The following is a 22,252-nucleotide window of genomic DNA, read 5'->3' as shown; positions in this document are numbered from 1 at the left end:
TTGTGCCCGGGTCCCAACTGATCTACACTTTGGATTCCCTTATTCTGTATTACTCATCCTACCCATTTCCCACTCCTTACCTTCTTATGGTGCCCAGCTCTCCACTGATCTCCACTTTCTCATGTTGCTGTATTTTGTATTACTCATCTAACATATTTCCCACTGCTTACACTTCAATGGTGCCCAGCTCTCCACTGATCTCCCCTTTCTGATTCCCATATTTCGTATTACTTATGCTGTAGTGGTGCCTGGGTCCCCACTAATCTCTGTCTCAACACTCAGGAAATGCTATTCTCAGATATTACCCAGTAACTACAGTAACGGATGAACAATTCACATAACAAGAGTGAAGACCCTGCTTATAAGAACTTACAATCTGGGAGGAAAAAGGGGGGCACAGAGTAAAAGTGCTAGATTTGTACCATGGTTAATCTTTTATAAATTGGGCAGTGCACATAAAAACTGCATGAAGCAGCCTTCAGATAGTATCTAAAAAAGATGGTAAAAGGAATTGAGACTAATTGGAAATGTTAAAGACCTTCCTAAAAGGATGTGTTTTTAGGGCATGCTTACAACTCTTAAAGGAGAAGTCTGGCCAAAATTATTTTTTGATATGTTATTACCGTATTTTTCTCTTTATAGGATGCGCCTTTTGATAAATAGAAAAAAATAGAAAAAAAAATATTTTGCTCATTGTTACAGTTTGGAGATAGCAGCAGTGTGATTGGTGCCAATCCCCCCATATAGTGCCCCACATAGTAGCCAATGCCCCCATATAGTGCCCCACATAGTAGCCAATGCCCCCATATAGTGCCCCACATAGTAGCCAATGCCCCCATACAGTGCTCCATATAGTAGCCAATGCCCCCATACAGTGCCCCCATATAGTAGCCAATGCCCCCATACAGTGCCCCCATATAGTAGCCAATGCCCTCATACAGTGCCCCCATATAGTAGCCAATGCCCCTATACAGTGCCCCCATATAGTAGCCAGTGCCCCCATATAGTAGCCAATGCCCCCATATAGTAGCCAGTGCCCCCATATAGTAGCCAATGCCCCCATACAGTCCCCCCCATGGTAGCCAATGCCCCCATACAGTGCCCCCCATGGTAGCCAATGCCCCCATACAGTGCCCCCCATGGTAGCCAATGCCCCCATACAATGCCCCTCATGGTAGCCAATGCCCCCATACAATGCCCCCCATGGTAGCCATTGCCCCCATACAGTGCCCCCATATAGTAGCCAATGCCCCCATACAATGCCCCCCATAGTATCCAATCCCCCCTGCGACCAGAAAAACAACAAACAGGCTACTCACCTCTCCGCCGGCCCCAGCAGCTCCTCTCCCGACACTCTGATCTCCCGTCATCCTCCGGCACAGGCAGCGGGGGACAGAGAGACTGCCACTGCACAACACTTCCGGGACACAGGCAGCGTCTCTGTACCCCACTGCCTGTACCTGGAGGATGACGGGAGACCGGAGTGTCGGGAGAAGAGCTGCTGGGGCCGGCGGAGAGGGGAGTAGGACAGCGATCCCCTCCGCCCGCCCAGCTGGCCCCCTCCATCGCCGCTTAGCCGATCAGGAGCCCAGGAAAGTGCTGCTCATTGCACTTTCCCGGGCTTCTGATCGGCTCAGCTGAGCAGGGATAGAGGGGGCGGGCGGGGCGGGCGGAGGGGATGGCTCAGGGACGCTCACTATGCATATGTATAGTGAGCGGCAATACAGGGGGTGGGCGGGTCGGCTTCCATGCGGTGCTCGGCACTGCTTGGGAGCCGTCTTCGCTTTATAGGACGCACTTAGTTTTTCCTCCCACTTTGGGAGGAAAAAAAGTGCCTCTTATAAAGCGAAAAATACGGTACTTATGGAAAGTTAGACAAATTTCTAATGTACATTAATTATGGGAAATGCACATATAGGGCTATTTCCCTTAATTTAGTAGATCATGGAGTGTTAGAATTCTCTCAGAAACAGTGACGTCACAACGAACAGTGTAATTCCTATGTGTCCTGCAGGGGGCGCTCTATATGTAGAAGTCTATGGGACTTTATTGTTTCTATGGGTGTCTATGTAAAGTAATGTAATGTAGTGTACAGTATGCTTTATTGAATGAATACATTTATGGAATCCATAAATTAATTCAATTAGTACATTAGAAGGGCACCGAGCAGAGAGGGAGAGATGTCCCGGTGAATCTACCTTCTCCCCTCCTTCCCTGCTCGGTGCTGCTGCCGCCACATATAGACAGTACTATTCCCCCATCATCTGCTCATAGCATGAGCACATGATGGGGTAATAGTACCAGGGCTGATCTCCATCATTGCCGATCCATCATCGCCAATCCGCCACACTCCCGCCGCCGCCCGCCGATCCGCTGCACTGGACTGGACTATATACACTGAACTACTGCTCCCATCATCTGCTCATAATATGAGCAAGTGATGGGAGCAGTAGCTGGATTATCGCTATCACATGCCTGATGCCGCCGGGCGCAGGGGGAGCCGTTCATCACACAGAAGCGATCATGCCTCCTTCCTCCGGGGTCCGGTAAACTTCCCCCTATCCCACTGGTAACTCCCCGCCTGGCCGCCGCTCCCCGCTCTCACATACAGGCTCCCGATGCTTCCTGGCCAGCATGTGCGGGAGAGGACGTTCAGTGCGAACACCAGAAAGCACCGGGAGCCTGTATGTGAGAGCGGAGAGCGGCGGCCAGGCGGGGAGTCAGCAGTGGGATAGGGGGAAGTTTACCGAACCCCGGAAGAAGGAGGAGGGGGGAGCGCAGGGGGCATGATCGCTCCTGTGTGATGAGCGGCTCCCCCTGCGCCCGGCGGCATCAGGCATGTGATAGCGATAATCCATCTACTGCTCCCATCACCTGCTCATATTATGAGCAGATGATGGGAGCAGTAGTTCAGTGTAGTGGAGTGTATCACTCCATGATATACTAAATTAAGGGAAATAGCCCTATATGTGCATTTCCCATAATTAATGTACATTAGAAATTTGTATAACTTTCCATAAGTAATAACATATCAAAAAACTATTTTGACCGGACTTCTCCTTTAATGTTGAAAACTGATCTGATTGTCTAGGGTATTGCCTTCCAGAGAACTTCTGCAGCATAGGAGAAGTCCTGGAGACTGCAATGGGCAGTTTAAATTATGGGAGGTGTTATTGTTCAGTTATCTTCAGAATATTGAGCATGGGAAGGGTGGTGGCCAGAGATGAGAGAGGAGATTATGGAGGGGCAGCAATCATTTTGTGGGTGTGAGTGAAGAATTTAAAGGGCCTGCTTTCTTTCAGAAATGGCACTTTTCTTGTCCTTCATGTCCTCAGTTTTTTGTGGTAATACAGCTCAGTTCCATTAAATGAATGGAGTCAAGTTGTAATATCACACACAACCTGAGGAATTTACTTTGTTTTTCTATTCTTTGATATCCCCTTCAAATTAAATTCCATAGTGAATATGTGGTGTCCCACTATGGGTGTTACTGTTCTTCACACCCTTCGCAAAAGTCTGTATTTTTTGTGGTCTTATTGCAGCCAAAGTAGTATTTAGAGATGACCACTAGATGTCGCTATATTATGTATTAAAGTGTGGAAGCTGCACAGCTGAAGTGTCTCAAAGGGTTATTGAGTTTGTGTGTACCAGAATTTGTGAACCAGTAGGATCTTTACTTTCTTCTTTCCTATTACCTCTTCTCTCTCTGCTCTTCTTTTTTTCTTTTTTTTTTTCTTCTTTCACTCCATTTTTTTCTTACATTGTATTTTGGATAAGATTGAATAAGAAGTTAGTCCCTTGGGTGAAGGGGGAGTCTTAGTCGAGATTCTGTGGAGGAAGGATGCAGACCAGATAGCTCTCCACAGTGGTTCTACCTGGGCCCTGGCCCTCTGCCAGGTCCCCCCGTAAAGAAGAGGAGTAGTCTTAGTCAGTATCCCGCATGGGTAGGTCGCAGGACAGTGCTCTGTTACAAACTTCTCCCTCAGTGCCTATACCCTGCATGATGCAGTATTTAGCCCCTCAGGGAGGACTAGCCAACAGATCACCTCAACCCATGCCGTAGACTAGGAGAAACAACAGTGCAGGACAGTATCCACTAAAAAAAGAGCTAGGAACTGATCTGGGTGGAGCAAAGTTACTGTAAAAGTCTATGAACTCCATCTCGCAGCCAGGAAACCCTCAGCACTCTGCTCATCCCAGGTAACTAGGTCTGGGGCCTGTGTCACCTATTAGTACCGTTCAGCCAACGCTAGTGGGTTTAAGGTGGTGTGAAGACTCTAGAGAGGTCAATACACAGGCACAGGTTTTCTCATTCTTCTTCTTCTTCTGAAAGTATTCTTCTATATACTCCAACATCCCGGCAGAGCACATTACTACTTGGTTTGAGACTCTCACGGCACCCTCCTCTCTACTACGCTACCTCAGCACAACACTACTGTATCTTACTCAGCTCTTATCACACAGATCCGGTGGTTTTATGTTCAAGTATTTATTGGAATTGTATCAAGTGTATATCCAAGCTCATCTGTATCACCTGTTGCACATTTGCCAATAGTAAATCAAGTCAACGTTATCCACGGAGTCTGTGATTATTCACTACCACCTACACAGCATATACATCACAACTTTGGGACATCTTCCCTTTCTGTGGGTGGCGGGTCATTAAACCACTCTGGCCATACTATCCCAAGGGACCCGGTAGCAACCCGACAGGACACCGACCACAGGAGAAAAGGGTACAACCGACCTTACACCTTAAAAGCATGCGTGCCATAACACCTGTGTGCCCACAAGCACTGGCATCACGTGACAAAACCTTAAGGTCCGGCTGTATCTCGGCCATTCTCCACAGGAGTGGTGTCACACTTCCATCTAGCAAGTGACCGGCCGCCCCACCGCTATAACACCATCCGGGGGCTCACTACAAATAGGCATCTATTATAGTGACTGGCAACTGAATGTGGGAGCATTGGTGTAGAGGCTGGACAAATAGATGAGTCTGGTTTCTGCATTCAGGATAGCCTATAGAGGGGGTAGTTTGGAAATAGGATAATTGATTTAGTAAAGTGATAAGGTAATTGATAGCAGAATATGTGCTAAAAGCTGTTTCTGTTTCTACTGTAAGTAAAGGGCAGATCATGTACTTGTTTTGGTTATTTCTCCCCAATTCATGTGGAAGCACTGCAATACCAGGTCAATGCCTCGAGTGGACAAGCTCTTTTTCTGTCTTCCTGTTCCAAAAATCCATTTAATATATGGTCCCCAGATAGGAGATGTATCAGATATTAAACTGATATGAACAGATACTACACATGATCTTAGCCAAAAAGCCGTGAAGTGATATATGTAACAAACATGAGAATCTAGCTCTTAAGACTCTGCCGCATTGTGTTGTTTTCTTAAAAGCACATGGGTCTGGAGGAATTCTTTATTTGTTTTGCTAGTATGACCTTTGGCAAAATACTGAGCTGGGATAATACGGTGTCTTAAGAAGAGCCGACTGTTTGGGGGTATTACAGATTAGCCTTGTTCTATATGCAATTGAAGCTTTGTTTGTTTTGACTCTTAATGTTGTGACCACCAGACAGCTGGCTAATGGCTGAAATATTTTTTAGGACAATAGGTGAGCTGTATCGGTAATCAATCCCAATCTTATAGTACTAATAGCAGACATTTTGAATGGGGTTGTTTAGGAAAAACTCAGTGGTTTATTCCCCCCACCCCCACCCCGTGCCATAGAACAATGGAAGAATGCATACCTACCTTCCCTACTTCCCTAGCGCTGCACTACTCAGGTTATCTGGTCACTGCACCTGTGCTGTTCTTGCTTTTTGTTTTGACATTCCACTCAGCCAATCACAGAGCAGAGTGAGATGACACAATCAGATAAAAAAACAGCAAGGTAATGGAGACCGGAAGTTTGCATATATGCACAGCCAGTGAGGCAGGGAAGGTAAGTATGCTTCTTCTTATGGCACATAGTAAACTATTGAGTTTTTCTGGAAAACCACTTTAAGCCATTGCTTTCTGACTTCAGTCTTTTGTCTATGATGTAGGGGGTGGTTTTCAGTTTATTGGTATTTTACAATTTATGGTTTAATTTTGCATGCTGTCTCAATAGTCAGCATCTGTAGCTATACAAAAATATAGTTTTTAAAACATGTCATTATTATGTAGCTCCTATCAGGTAACAGGATGTTGTAAATATCTCCATTTTAATTTTGGTCTAATATTTTGGAACACCAAAAAATTTATGGCCACAATTGGTCACCACTTTACAGTTTCTTTATAAGCTGAATCTACATAAAGCGTAGAGCAACTTTTCAGAACCATTCCATTTCTTATTTTAGTCTCTATTATATTGCTTGTCTTCAAATCCAATGCTGCAGGCTTCACAGGTTAATTATCCCAGAATCCTTTGCTGAGTCTTTTCAGAGCTGTATTTGGTAGCTTGCATATTATCCTTTACCAGGAACTTTACACTAATCTAGTGAAAATAAAACTGACTTTCCCATCTCATACTAGGCAAACCAGTATTCTTGTATCTGGAGGAGAGGTACTTTAGATACTTTGGCTTCCAAACTTGTACTTGTACAAATGGGATAGCTGTCAGCTAAACAATCCCCCCCGTCCATATGAATGTTTGGCCCAACTGAGCAGTCACTGAATAGTGACAGGTGGAAGAACCCAAATGAGATGTCTAACCCCAGATTAGATAAGTGCTAATTTCCATTCCTTGCAACACATTGTAATTGTTTACATATCTGTTTAGAAATCTTAAAGGGGCTTTCAGATCAACTGGCATCAGAATGGTATACAGATTTGTAATTTACTTCTATTTAAAATTCGCAATTATCAGCTGCCGTATGTCCTGCAGGAAGTGGTGTATTCTTTTCAGTCTGACACTGTGCTCCCTGCTGCCACCTCAGTTTGTGTCAGGAACTGCCCAGAGCAGAACAGCTTTTCTATAGGAATTTGCTACTGCTTTAGACAGTTCCTGACATGGACAGAGATATTAACAGAGAGCACTTTGTCAGACTGGAAAGAATACAGCAGCTGTTAAGTAGTGGAAAGCTTGAGATTTTTTTAATAGAAGTAATTTACAAATTTATATAATTTTCTGACAACAGTTGAGTTGAAAGAAAAAAATATCAGCACAGTAGTCCTTTAAATGATTTCTAAAACGAGCCACCATTCCAGTTTCCATAGCAATTAATATGCATAATACAGTAGTTATGAGTAGTTGTACATTATTCTGGACTACCATAAGGAATATAGACAGGAATATAGGAAGCTATAATAATAGCTATTTAATTTCTCATATTCTCTGCTTGTCATTCATGTGTATTGCTGTGTTAGCACAGATATCATGCCTTCCAGCTGGAGAGACTGCAGGCAATAACAGCATGTAGCATATTCCCCCCCATCTGATAGCACTCTGCTTTAACAGGCCCAGTGTGATGTGCTTTCATCATGTGAAATTAAAGCCAAACCCGTCCATTTATCCAATTTATGTACAATTACATACATAAGCAAGTTGTCATGTCTGCTGCAGATGTTAAACTCTATTTGCCATGAATAAAGTCCAATCTGTAAGACACTACATAGTAAAGGAAAGGACAAAACATACTGTACTAGCCTTTATAGATGAAGTAAGCATATACACATTACTGTCATTAGAAAAAAAAACTTTAGACCTTTGATCTTTAGACATAGCAGTGTGCATCATTGCAGGAGACAGGCTCCATTATAAGTCTATAGAGCCCATCACCTGCAATGTACTGAAATGAGCAGCCATGGAGCGAAACTAATTGCTTTACTAATAATCCATGAGGGTCCCGATGCTGAAACCCTCACTAATGGTTAAAGTGAATTGGCAGTATTTTTTTAGGCATTTTTTGTTATATTGAACAATGCATTGCTCTGCTATGAAAGCGACACAAGTGGTGCATGGATAAAAAAGTAAGTCAGTAGAGTTTCTGAGCTCTTCCTCGGTCAGTGAATATGCTATCAGTCCCTGTTTCCAGGTTCTTGTCCCTACTATTGGGTAAGGCTAGGTTTACACTACATTTTTGTAATCGTTTTTTTTTTTTTTTCAGCTACTTTTGCAAAAAAACTGTGGAAAAATGTATGCATTTGTATGCATCTGTTTTAATCCGTTTTTTTATTAACTTCCATTATAAAAAAGCATCAAAACGGGTCAATTTTTTTTTTAACTGACACAAAAATGAGGTCGACTACATTTTCGTGTACGTTAAAAAAATAGGATCAGTTTTTTTTTTTATAATGGAAGTCAATCGAAAACAGATAAAAACAGATGCACACAAATGCATCTGTTTTTTTTGTTTGTTTTTTTTGAAAAACCGATGAAAAAAAAAAATAAACAGATTACAAAAGCGTAGTGTGAAAGTTTTTGGTTTGGCATATAATCCCTAGTCATCTTGTAAAGCCACTTTAAGAGTCGAACATTGATTTAACGAGAAACTACCTCCAGTAGGTAACAGTGTAGAGCATTTTCTTTTCCTCTTTCTGCTACTTTGTATACTTAATTTTCCATAGAGCATTGCATGGCTCATAAAACTCCTTACACCAGTTTGGTTCCTCAAGACACTATCCCCACAGTCCCACATTAAAAGCCTTTCACTGGCCAACTAGCATCCTGCTCTGTACTGACAAAGATTTTCTGGCTCTGTATATAATCCCCAATCATGTCTTAAGGCACTTTGGTTACCCAGCACCTCTGGTTGTGTGTGGTATCGCAAATGCATCACTATTCCCTTTAATGCAATTAAGCTGCACCCAAACTGAGGACAAGAACGGTTCTGTTTTTGGAAGTAAGGGCAGGGCCGTCTTAACAGCATTATGGGCCCCTGGGCAGAGGTGCGAATTGGGCCCCCCCCCAACCGCCGCCATCAAATCCCCCACATCTTTGCATATAGTGCCCCCCATAGTAGCCAATCCCCCCATATAGTGCCCCCCATAATAGCCAATCCCCCATATAGTGCCCCCCATAGTAGCCAGTGCCCCTCATAGTAGCCAGTGCCCCCTTAGTAGTCAGGCCCCCCCCCATAGTAGCCAGTGCCCCCCATAGTAGCCAGTGCCCCCTTAGTAGTCAGCCCCCCCCCATAGTAGCCAGTGCCCCCCATAGTAGCCAGTGCCCCCATAGTAGCCAGTGCCCCCCATAGTAGCCAGTGCCCCCTTAGTAGCCAGGCCCCCCCATAGTAGCCAGTGCCCCCCATAGTAGCCAGTGCCCCCATAGTAGTCAGTGCCCCCCATAGTAGTCAGTGCCCCCCAAAACAACAAACCAGTTACTCACCCATCCGCCGGCCCCAGCAGCTCCTGTCTCCCGTCAGCGCGTCACTCCCGTCATCCTCCGGGCACAGGCAGCGGGGTACAGAGACGCTGCCTGTGCCGGAAGTGTCCTGCAGCCTGTATCATGAATGATAGAGGCTGCACAACACTCCGGGACATAGGCAGCATCTCTGTACCACACTGCCTGTGCCCGGAGGATGACGGGAGTGACGCGCTGATGGGAGAGGAGCTGCTTGGGCCGGCGGACGGGTGAGTAACTGGACAGCCCGCCCCGCCCGCCCCTTCTATCGCTGCTTAGCTGAGCCGATCAGAAGATCAGGAAAGTGCTGCTCATTGCACTTTCCTGGGCTTCTGATTGGCTCAGCTGAAAAGCGATAGAAGGGGCGGGCTGGGCGGGCGAGGGGGGTCGCTCAGGGCCACTCACTATGCATATGTATAGTGAGCAGCAATACAGGGGGCGGGTGGGACGGCTTCCTTGCGGTGCTCAGCACTGCTTGGGAGCTGTCTTTGCTTTATAGGACGCACTTAGTTTTATAAGTGCGTCTTATAAAGCGAAAAATACAGATATGTCACAAAGGGCAGGGGCCCCCTAGGATGCAAGGGCCCCCGGGCAGCCGCCTACCCTGCCCAATGGGTAAGACGGCCCTTTGTAAGGGGCCATGTTTTAAGCCTGGATAACCCCTTTAAGGTTTAAATATTACTTTGAAGGAAAGCTACACTTTAGATTTCTGAGTTCCGTCTCAAGGAGCAAAAAAGATAATGTCACCATCTATGTATATGGACGGCATATCACTGTACACAGCTAATACCATGCAGACTATGGCAATGTACACCGTCACTGTTGGCATTACCTTCTAATCGTAGTAAATGAAGTGACCCTTTAAATGGAAAATACACACAACTACATAAGGCTTTAGAACCAGTGATCTCCATCTGGTTGTTACTCACCCAATTATTTGAGAAGCTGAAAACAACGTTGCACGGCTATGAAATTCATTATCAACTTTTTCCATTTGGTCTTGAGAAGGGCAATGGGGAAAAAAAGAGTGAAAATGGCGTCCAGAAAATTCAGACACATTATACTGCTCATAAACTCGCATTTAATGAAAAGTGTGTTTGTAAATTAGTATCTTTAAAAAGAATGCTTGAATATAAAGCTGCTTTTTTTCCACTGAGAAGACAGAGATACTGGCAAAAGGATGAACATCCCATGATGCGATGAGGCTGTCTGAAGGAATGTCTTGGTTAACTAGCTTATTACGGGTTTATTGACACACGGTTCACCAGGTTCTGGCGTTCCTTATATGAAGTGCAGTCTTATACCAAGATTTAATTTTCTGGCTGTTCATTAAAGTGAATGTTTTGTTAATATACTTAGAGGGGTTGCGTCATGAAGCAAAGATGGTAAAATCACATGTGCCTCACACACACATATATGTAAAAGAGAACAAATATGTTCTTTATAGTAACTAAAATTAACTAACTAATATTAAGTAACTTACATCACTGTACTGCCCCCCCCCCATGGATTTAATCACTTCCTGTTTTTTTTTCTCTAAACTGAAACCCTGATGTTGCCATACAACAGTTCAGACACTTTCCCACAATCCCCCTTGTTTGCAGGCTAAGTGGATACTGACTTTCAGTACTTCCTGGAGACTGCAGCTGAACTGAGCAGGCCTGGCCAACCTTAGTGCGTCATAAACAAGGGCAACAGGTTATCAAAACAGTAAAGGCACATGGTGGTTTAGTAAGTCTATATCTCTCATACGGAACATTTTCAGAAATGCTTGTGCATTTGAAATATTTTTAACTTCACATGCATTAGTATTACTAAGTGACACAACCCCTATAAGTGTAAAGTGTTAAATTATTTGTAGTTGTAGATTCAGATAAATAAAAGGTGAGACTAGATCCTGGGAAGACCTAGAATTCCATGGACCTCATGACTGAAATATATATATTTTTTGGAAGGACAAACTTTTATTATGTCATAAATATCTTGTGTTTTTGTTCAACGTTATTGTAACATTTATACATCTATGGAGTAGAAATTAAACTTGTGAACACAGCTTAAAGACTAGAAATGGTTTGTCATCCTGTGAGGGGTCTTGCTATGAGAGCTGAGCACAGGGCTTTGTACTTGCCTTCACTCTCCTCAAGCAAACAGCTGTGAGAGAACTTGGAAGAAAATGTTCAATCTCCCCACAGCACCCCCACAGGAGGAGTAAAGCATTACGCAGTTCCCATTGAAATACATGTATAGAATGTTTTAGGGGAAGGAACATTTTGTAACATCCATTCTTACAGCTAATAGATGAGGGGTCTGTTTAATTAGTTCAGAATTTCAGAAAACCAGACAAACCCTTTAATATCAACCCTCAGTTTCACACATAGCTCATGATTCATAGGAGTAAGTCTTCGTATGGCTTTGAGTTTGATGGTGTTTTGGCAGGCGTGGTGTAGTAAATGGTCTTGATATTGGAGGTGCGAAACAAGAAGTGACAGAGCTTTAGAATCATTAATTGCTGGAACTGTAAGGGATGCTTCCCTGTGCCTGCGAGGTGGCTCTTTCCCACAGTAAATGATCAGATTTTATTCAACATGGGAAGCATCTATTCCCTAATTTAATTACAGGCATAAAATTAGAAATTAGGTGAAGGTAGGCTTGCCTGTAGCTATAAACTAAGAAAAGAGAGTGTATTCCGTTTCCCAGACGGCACTCAGAACAAGTGTCTTGTGTAGATTTTTTTTTTTTATGAAATTTGTTCTGTATTGTAGATCCACCACTAAAGAATTGTCAGCTGAACGACATGCTGCACATGTGGGAAAAAAGCTAAAGAAAGTTTTTTATTTTTGTTTTGAAAAATTTTCCCCAATTATATCCCCGTAATCTGAGGAACGAAGAGTTGTTTAGTCTTCACACTTGTAAATTGCCTGGTTGTCCCCTTGTTAATCTCTACCATGGATAAAAGGGATAGATTTCTGTATTTTGGGTCAGAAAATGCAGCTCTATAGCTCACTTATTACTATAGTTTTTGACAAAGGAGATCTTGTTCAGCATGGCATAGGGATGCCTAAAAAAGACTCAAAAATTTGAGGACCCCTTTAAACCTTCTGATCTGATCTGGAATAACTGTAGAAAAATCTTTGATTTTAAGAAATAAAATTAGATATTGAGCTGGCTGACAAAACATGGTAAATGTTATCCAATGTAACTATCCAAAAAAATTAACTTGTAAATTTAATTTGTGCAATGTTAGAACGTATCACTGCACAGTTCATTGTAAAACTAGTACTATAGATATCTTTAATTAGTTTAATTAATTTCCTAATTTCCTCTGGTTATGGTGTATGCTTACAGAATACACCCAAATTTAAAGGGTGCATTCACTCGTACAGGATCCGCAGCAGATCCGCAGCAGATTTGATGCTGTGTTCAGTTATTTAGATCAAATCTGCTGCAGATCCGCTGCAGAAATCCGCTGCAATACGGTGTGTGTGAATCTACCCAAATGCAAAATCAGGGGCCTCTAGCTATACTACCATAATGCTTCTAAAGTACACTGAAGCTAAATAATAGGGTACTCTGGAGAGAAAAAAATCAGCTGGTGTCAGAAAGTTATACAGATTTATAAATTACTTCTTAAAAATCTTAATTTATCCAGTACTTTTCAGCTGCTGTATGTCTGGCAAGAAGTTGCTGACACAGTGCTCTCTGCTACCACCTCTGTCACTGACAGGAACTGTCCAGAGCATTAGCAAATCTCCTTAAAAAAAACCTCTACTGCTTTGGACACTTTCTGTGTAAGAGAGCATTGTGTAAGATTGGAAAGAATACCCCACTTCCTGCAGGACATACATCAGCTGATAAGTACTGGAAGGCTTGAGATTTTTAAACAGAAATACTTTACAAATCTGTATAACCTTCTGACCCTAGGTGCTTCTAGGCGTACTACCTTGGTGTAGGAGGTAGTGCAATGACAGGACTTGATAGATTAACATTGGCAAGTGAAAATAATACTACAAAATTTGCCTTACAAGTAATTAGAAGAATGATTGTTTGGACATTGTAACCTTTGCAGACCATGTACTTTGTATTTTGTATACCTGGTATATCTCTTTGAGAAGACCATCTTTTTACCAGACAAGATTTCCTGTGCAATATTTCTATGTAATTTAGTATATCAGCTGGCCGTCTTTTCTGAGAAAACCACAATGCCAGAATTGTCAATGCAATTTTTGGTGATTGACTCGAAAAGCCTTAAATTTGTCTTAAATTTGTCTTGCAGGTATCCAGAAGCAGGAGGTTGTGTGCAAAAGACTGGATGACAACTCTGTGGTGCAGAATAATTACTGTGATTTGGACAGTAAGCCACCCGAAAACCAGAGAGCCTGTAACACAGAGCTATGTCCGCCTGAGTAAGTACCTGTCTCTGTTACATAGTGAAGGTGGCCATACACTTTCAATAACTATTTCACATAGTAGGCTGATCACAAATAACTAAGGTGTATGCCTGTATGCTATTCTGGTAAGCTATCATTATTCTTATCAGAGTGGGAAAGGTTAGAAGTTACATCTGTAATTTGTATACATGGAGGAGCATAAAGAAATGTTCCTACTCCTGAGAGTGCAGGGTTTGGGCTACAATCTCTTAGGATACGTATAGTGATAAATATTATAATACACTTTTGGAAAATCTGATTACATTTGGCTCAATGCGTTTGGTGTGTGACATGCTTGTGCCTTTAAGAGGTTGTCTAGACATGACTACACCTTTCTGTATTGGAGCTGGCTCAGCAATCAGCTGATCATCATGGATCCGGCATCACAAGCCAGCAGGGATCTGTAAGTGTTGCTAGGGGAGGCTCCAGCTGTCCATACATGTCTGCTGGTTAGGCTGCTGCTGGGGAAGTATAGCATTAGGCCTTAATCACATGTTAAAGATTCTGTTAGAACAAAATAGCACAGCATAAAACCTTATTCTGCCCATGATGGACACTTCACAGACCCCATTATAGTTAAAGAGGTCCTCTGCAGAAGAAAATGTTTTAATGAACTGGTGTAAGAAAGTTATACAGATTTGTAAATTACTTCTTTGTAAAACTCTTAAGTCTTCCAGTACTAATCAGCTGCTGCATGTCCTTCAGGAAGTGGTGTTTTCTTTCCAGACTGAAACAGTGCTCTCTGCTTCCACCTCTGTTTATGTCAGTAACTGTCCAGAGCAGTAGAAAATTCCCATAGAAAACCTTTCCTACTCTGAGCAGTTCCTGACACAGACAGAGGTGGCAACAGAGAGCACTGTGTCAGAATGGAAGAAAAACAGCACAACCTGCAGGACATACAGCAGCTGATAACTACTTGAATATTTAAAAAGCTACCTGCATTCCGCTGTTTCAGTTCCTGGTGTCTGGCCACTTTCGGGGTTCTGAAACATGGCGTGGAAGGCCTGCTTAGCCAGTCAGCAAGTGCAATAGTGTCCAGCCTGTATCACTGGCTGGTTAAGCAGGCCTGCCACGTCACATATCAGTATCCCAGATACAGAAGACTGGTGCAGCAGAATGTGGGTGGCAACGCTGGAGCCAGGGAAGGTAAGTGAATGTTTTCACCCACTCCCTCCCCAGGCAGTGCCAAAAAGGGATCCCAGTCAGACAACCCCTTTTAAGCAGATGTGAATTGGGTGCTTAAGAAAAAGGGTGCTATTACACAGAGCATCGGCTGATCATATCTTTAGGTCCGGACCTAAAATCATTGGCTGCTTGGCCTGGCTACATGGGCGCATTGCTTTGTGTAATAGCGATGCGCTGCCAATGGCTGTTGACAGTGTAAAGAAAATAATAAAGTTCATACATTACATCTTCATTCGCCCCAGTGACTTCCTGTCTTCTCTATGCTCCCCGCAACTGCCGATGCAACTTCAGAGTGATCTCTGAAGGGACAAGCTGTTTAGCCAATCACTGGCTATGATGGGACTGTCGTGATCAGTGATTGGCTTAGCGGCCTGTCACTTTAGAGACCACTCTGAAGTTCCACCAAAGGCTTCGGGGTGCATGGAGAAGACAGGAAGACACCAGGGAGCGTGGGGAGGTAACCTATATACTGTACATTATTATTTTACACATTTAAAGCAAGGGCTGCTGGGACATCATTAACAATCAACGTTCAGTCCTTGCTGCATGGTAATCGAGTTGAGTAATAGGCTTAGTAAACAAGCGCTGATGTAGCAGATGGCCACTCATTTAGTATATTGACTCACTGCTAATATGGCCCTTAGATCCACTGTTTGCAGCTGGTCTCTGCGCACGTACCCAAGTTATAGCATTCATATTCAATATGTCTATATGATGAAGCGTGGTCCTGATGAGACAGACCCTTTCACCAGTGCCAGTTCCTATTCTAAACACGATAGTGTGAACAAAAAATTAAATTCACTACCATATATAAAAAAAAAACTCAAGAGATTCAAGAGTTAACCTACCTAAAGGCACTTAACCAGGTTAAAAAAAGTCTCCTAGGGATGGATTGTAATAGGAGCGGCAGTGTCCGGAGCACACAGACCGGCATGTTTAGGGTCTAGAAGTAAAATGTGTTTTGTAGTAAGAAGAAATTGACTTAAGTCTCAGGAAAAGTTTTGTTGTTAATTTAAGGATTTATTGTGGTCTCTGCTGGAGTGCTTCTGTCTGAAGCTGAAGGCTGTTTACCATTTGTACAGCTGAGGATTTTGACAGTCCGTGAACATGATAAATCTATCCAGCTAAACAGTATTTCTCCTTCTGCATATGTGAAGGATGAAGTGTCTTGAAAAACATTTGGTATTAGTTTATAAGAAGCAGCCTCCCTTGAACCTTAGTGGGGTAAAGGCTGTCAGACTGGGGTTGAGCAGTCTGAAACGTTTCCCGCGTGAGCTCCATTCCCAAATAATAGTGTCATCTCTCGAGGAAAGCATTGACCGTACCTCCATTTCTCTGGTTGGTGCTGTCTCTTTCTTATCTATACATACGACTTAAGGCACAGCTCATTCTTGAAATGGTTATCTTACAAGAGTAATTCCTGAAAATTCAGCATTCTACATGAAAGTCAGCAGATGGTTATGATAAGGGTCTAAAGGAACTGTAAGAGAATCCTGGCTATGTTACATTTCGTATGTCACTGGTTGCAGACTATGTACTGTAGCGTTGCCTCTGCCGTCTGATAATTCTCCTCCAGTTTAACACACGGCGTTCTATCTAGCTGGCTTCTTACCGAAAATGTCAAACCTGTCATCATGTGATAATGAAGAATTTCACACTCCGATATAGGGTGAATGTAACTAATTTTTCACATCTCCTCCTTAGAGACAACAAAACACAGTATGAAACTGCGCACATAACAAAAATGTCAACTTAAATATTTTTGGCGGCTTTCCAGGGTTGAGTAGCACGCTGTTCCATGTTTTGAGAAGACTTTTGTTTCTTTATTGTGATAGAGAGCCATTTCAGTGAACGGTCCAACCTGCTAAAAGGTTAAACTGATTTTATGTTACATTGCTGTCATTACTGAACATGCCGGGGCTTAGATACATAACGGAAGTAATCTGTCAACCCTATATTCTGTGTAGCAGTGATACATAAACATGACAGTGTTATCATATTATTGGCAAGTCGTGTGTTAAATAGTCTCTGAGTTTCGAGGAAAAAGCATACCCTTAAGTTTAATTTCTGAAGGTTCTATGGGGCTCTTGATTTCTTTATGTATTTGAGATATATTGGATTGTAATTCCAACTCAAAGTCTCCTTGGTTACCAACTCACACCTTGAGGCTGCATTCACACTTATACAGATGCATTTTTATATCCATATTATGGCCACAAGTCCCAACCTGACCGCAGGTCTAATAACCCAAACTGGCGGCTGCAATGTAGTCTAATGTGTTTTTATATCTGTATTATGGCCTCAAGTCACAGCCTCACCACAATGATGACCCAAACTGACAGCTGTCAGATCAGGCCATTCGACCAGCAATCTGGCCAGGACTTGCATCTGTATCACGCTAGTGTGAACCCACCCTAAAAACAAAAGTTATAACAGTTTTAACAGTATTATATTATGATTATTATTTTAAAAGTGCCCTTGATTACAGAGTGTCAAACATTTCATAAGGAGTTAACATACAATAAGTAAAATAAAATCAAGAAAACCAAAAAGACAAAGTTATTGGATCTTCTTTTTCTTTAAGGGATAGCAATCTACTGTTTGTCCTCAAAAACCTGTTATACATGATAAAAGATGATACGGGCCACAAAAACCACAATGCAGACCATATCCTAACTTTTTTACAGGTGGTTTATTGGTGACTGGACTGAGTGCAGTAAGACGTGTGATGGGGGAATGCGTACACGGACAGTGCTCTGTATTCGGAGGATTGGACCTTCAGAAGAAGAGACATTAGATGACATCAGCTGCTTAACGCATCGACCCATTGAAAAGGAAGCTTGTAATAATCAGTCCTGTCCTCCTCAGTGGGTTGCTTTGGACTGGTCTGAAGTAAGATTGATATACTATATTATTCTAAACCTAACAATAATAATAATAATTACTATATCTCCCTGTATTTATTTGATGTATGTATTTTTTTTTATTTTAGTCTTTTACATTCAAAACCAGTTACCTGGCATTCATGTCTATAACTATTGCTTTGATGTATTTTTCCATAGACAATCAGGGCTTATCGAAATAGCACAGTTTCCTATGTAGGACTACAAGTTGTGTCATACCGCTACATACCTTAGGGAGACTCTGCAATGTGCTTACTTTACCTACAGTTTTACACATTCCTGAAACCAGCCTCCAAAGTTGCCCAAGGCTAGGAAAGTCTTGTGAGACAATTGAAACAAGTCCCCATCCGTCTTTACATATCCTAACCAACACTTTTACATCTTTTTTCTCTGTATATCTCCTGAGGGCTATAGTTCAATGGAAAAAAATATATTTTTTTTCCTAAATTTTTAGCGCAAATGTTATTACCATGATTCTATAGTAGAGTAAATGATCTGATCAGAAAGTGTAATCAGCATAGGTAGGATGCCATAGAGAGAGGAGCCTAAGAGGACACCATTAGTGTTTGCACCACTTACTTAACAGTAAGCTTTGTGCATCCTTGGCTTACTCTTAATGGGGTACGCCGAAGAAAAATAATTGTTTTCACATAAACCTTTGTCAGAAAGTTTTACAGATTTGTTAATTTCTTCTGCTTAATAATCTCAATCTTCCAGTACTTATCAGCTACTGTGTATTCTGTGTATTCTTTCCAGTCGGAAACAGTGACAGTAACTGTCCAAACCAGGGGAAAATCTCCATAGAAAACCTGTCCTGGTCACGGACAGAGATAGCCGCAGGTAGCACAGTGTCAGACTGGGGAAAAAAACACACCTCCTGCAGGACATACAGCAGCTGATAAGTACTAGAAGCCTTGAGATTTTTATAGTTTAAATTTGTAAATTTCAGAAACCAGTTGAAACATTCTTTTTTCTCCAAAGTACCCCTTTAAGTCCAAAGCGTGTCAGTGGCGTACTGGCTTATTAAAAATAGCATTGAAGGTTTTATTTAGTCCAGAAGCTAGACTATCTTTTTAGATGTATCGTTGCTCTGGAGACCTTCTGTGCTCCCCTTTATTGTAAGTCCTACTGAGGACTAGACACTGGAAGTAGGTGAGCAGGGACGGCTTGCTTTTCCTGCGATTGTGTAACCCACAACTGTATACATAAGTGAAATGGTTGGGAATGTGTTTTATTTCACTCAATCCATTACACCCATAAATGGACCCTGTGTGTTTATGAACTCTTTCATAGCGATCACTTGTCAAAAAAAAAAAAAAAAAGTGTGTTTGATATGTGACAGCAAAGCACACATCAGCATATCATAGGTATACTACAGCAAAAGCAGATCAAAAGTATTTCTCAGTTTACCATGTCAGCTTCTAGTAATAAAACCTCCAATCAGTTTTCAAAGGAGCACAGATAATACTAAGCCAATAATTTACTGTATGCGATAAACATAAAACTTGCTTCTTTTTAACCCTTCCCTGGCTGATCCGCCTTGTTTTCTCCACCACAGATCTACCACAATTGCTGGACAGGACTGCAAACTGTAGGATATGGTTAAAATCCCCAGTTGCGTTCTGGCATGGCCTGCAGATCCTCAGTCTGGGGTATTTTTGGGGCTGATGAAAACAGTAGGAGAGAGCTTGCAGTGTTTCCTAGAAGCCATGATAGCTTTATATTTCTTAGAAAACAAAGATTGCACTTAATGTAACAGCTTGACAGTGGTATACAGCAAAGATAACCACTCAGGATTTTGCTGAAATCCATGTCTTTGAGAAAGAACAGATCAGAGTTGTTCTTTTCGGCGTGCACACTATGAGGCCTTGCTGTCATTTCACCATAGTAATTCATTAGATTACAAAGTGCGCTCTATGATAATAAGCGCGTTTTGTGCTCGCATAAGAGAATTTACACACGTCCTCGTCTTCTTTTTTTTCCCCTCTAAAGTGCTTGGGTTACCAAAACACAACGAAGACTGACTGGGCTGTAAAAAAAGAATTTAAATAAAACATTGTTATCTCAGAAATGTGGTAAGTGGGTGCCACATGAAAGCAGCTCCGAGAATGCCAGCATATTGGCACAGTGCAGTAAAAACATCCATGCATACCAGAAGTGGGGGGATCACATTTGTTTTTAAGGGCTAGATAAATATATAAGGTTTTTTTTTTCTTGTCTGGAACATTTGTACACCAGGGATAGAGATCCATGGTCCGTTTCTTAAAGTCGTAGGGGGGTTGATGGTTAAGACGTCTTATTTAAAGAATGTGATATATGCTTTTGAGGTATTTTTTTCATTTAGAAACGGGCGTCTGGCATAATACACATTACTTTTCACACCTATATAACAGGTTTACATTAAAGGGAGGGGTACTCTGGAAGAAAACAAAATCAACTGATGTCAGAAAGTTATACAGATTTGGAAATAACTGCTATTTAAACAATTCAAATATCCCAGTACTTATCAGCTGCTGCATGTACTGTATTATTTCCAGTCTGACACAGTGCTCTCTGCTGCCACCTTTGTCCATGACAGGAACTGTCCAAACCAGGAGCAAATCTCCATAAAAAAACCTTTCCTGCTCTGGACTGTTCCTGACTAGAGATGAGCAAACTTTTCAAAAGTTCGTTCCGACCGGACTTTTTTTTAAAAAGTTCGGTTCGACCGGATTACAGATTTCTTCAGGTTTCTTAGTTTAAAGAATATATATGATATGGGGGTAGTGTATTTGGTTGAACTTAGAGCTCTACATGTTAGTAACATCATTATCTTTTCAATATCTCAAAGTCAATTTTTTTTAGACTTCAATATTCACCATTACAGGGTCTATGCAGGAAACTCACCATTACAGGGTCTATGCAGGAAACTCACCATTACAGGGTCTATGCAGGAAACTCACCATTACAGGGTCTATGCAGGAAACTCACCATTACAGGGTCTATGCAGGAAACTCACCATTACAGGGTCTATGCAGGAAATTCACCATTACAGGGTCTATGCAGGAAATTCACCATTACAGGGTCTATGCAGGAAACTCACCATTACAGGGTCTATGCAGGAAATTCACCATTACAGGGTCTATGCAGGAAATTCACCATTACAGGGTCTATGCAGGAAACTCACCATTACAGGGTCTATGCAGGAAACTCACCATTACAGGGTCTATGCAGGAAACTCACCATTACCGGGTCTATGCAGGAAACTCACCATTACAGGGTCTATGCAGGAAACTCACCATTACAGGGTCTATGCAGGAAACTCACCATTACAGGGTCTATGCAGGAAACTCACCATTACAGGGTCTATGCAGGAAACTCACCATTACAGGGTCTATGCAGGAAACTCACCATTACAGGGTCTATGCAGGAAATTCACCATTACAGGGTCTATGCAGGAAATTCACCATTACAGGGTCTATGCAGGAAATTCACCATTACAGGGTCTATGCAGGAAACTCACCATTACAGGGTCTATGCAGGAAACTCACCATTACAGGGTCTATGCAGGAAACTCACCATTACCGGGTCTATGCAGGAAACTCACCATTACAGGGTCTATGCAGGAAACTCACCATTACAGGGTCTATGCAGGAAACTCACCATTACAGGGTCTATGCAGGAAACTCACCATTACAGGGTCTATGCAGGAAACTCACCATTACAGGGTCTATGCAGGAAACTCACCATTACAGGGTCTATGCAGGAAATTCACCATTACAGGGTCTATGCAGGAAATTCACCATTACAGGGTCTATGCAGGAAACTCACCATTACAGGGTGTATGCAGGAAACTCACCATTACAGGGTCTATGCAGGAAACTCACCATTACAGGGTCTATGCAGGAAACTCACCATTACAGGGTCTATGCAGGAAAAAGGTCACAAATGCAGAAAAGGAGCAGCAGTAGTCATTGGAGGCTAGTGGAGCAGCAGTAGTGAACATGGAGGCCGCTCCTCTTAAAGCTATACCGATGTGACACAGGGGGTGGGCTAGTGCAACATCCCTGCTGGTTGGAAGTGTTCCGGGCATCATGGGAAAGCGCTTTTCCCGCCCGGAACACTTCCTGCTTTCTAAAATGGCGGCTGCCATTTTAGAAAGCAAGGGAAAAAAAATAAATTCGGAGCGGACTTCCAAAATCCGAATCCGACCGGATTTGGACTTTCGGGAAAATCCGGCCCGGATCCCATACTGGGCGAACCGTTTGCTCATCTCTATTCCTGACATGGATAGAAGTGGCAGCAGAAAGCACTGTGTCAGACTGGAAAGAATCCACCACTTTCTGCAGGACATACATCAGCTGATAAGTACTAAAAGACTAGAGATTTTTATTTTTTTAAATAAAAGTAATTTACAAAACTATTTA

At 42.4% G+C, this 22,252-nt stretch overlaps 1 protein-coding gene and 1 non-coding gene across 3 annotated transcripts in view; one reads left to right on the top strand and one right to left on the bottom strand.

Moving 5' to 3' along the window:
- The window catches only part of ADAMTS6 (ADAM metallopeptidase with thrombospondin type 1 motif 6), a 204,936-nt gene that overhangs the window by 163,174 nt on the left and 19,510 nt on the right, over window positions 1–22,252 (top strand). For both annotated transcript variants that reach the window (XM_069962724.1, XM_069962722.1), the window contains exons 20-21: window positions 13,605–13,734; window positions 17,631–17,835. In XM_069962724.1, the coding sequence (XP_069818825.1) occupies window positions 13,605–13,734; window positions 17,631–17,835 (335 nt within the window). The remainder of the gene's footprint in view (window positions 1–13,604; window positions 13,735–17,630; window positions 17,836–22,252) is intronic.
- Window positions 5,157–5,342, bottom strand: LOC138787671 (U2 spliceosomal RNA). The gene has a single exon (XR_011362430.1). It is a non-coding gene; the product is annotated as a U2 spliceosomal RNA (small nuclear RNA).

Source organism: Dendropsophus ebraccatus, chromosome 3 (assembly GCF_027789765.1).
Source record: "Dendropsophus ebraccatus isolate aDenEbr1 chromosome 3, aDenEbr1.pat, whole genome shotgun sequence".
NCBI lineage: Eukaryota > Metazoa > Chordata > Amphibia > Anura > Hylidae > Dendropsophus > Dendropsophus ebraccatus.
Note: the sequence above shows the minus strand (reverse complement) of the source record. Positions and strands in the feature narration are given on the sequence as shown.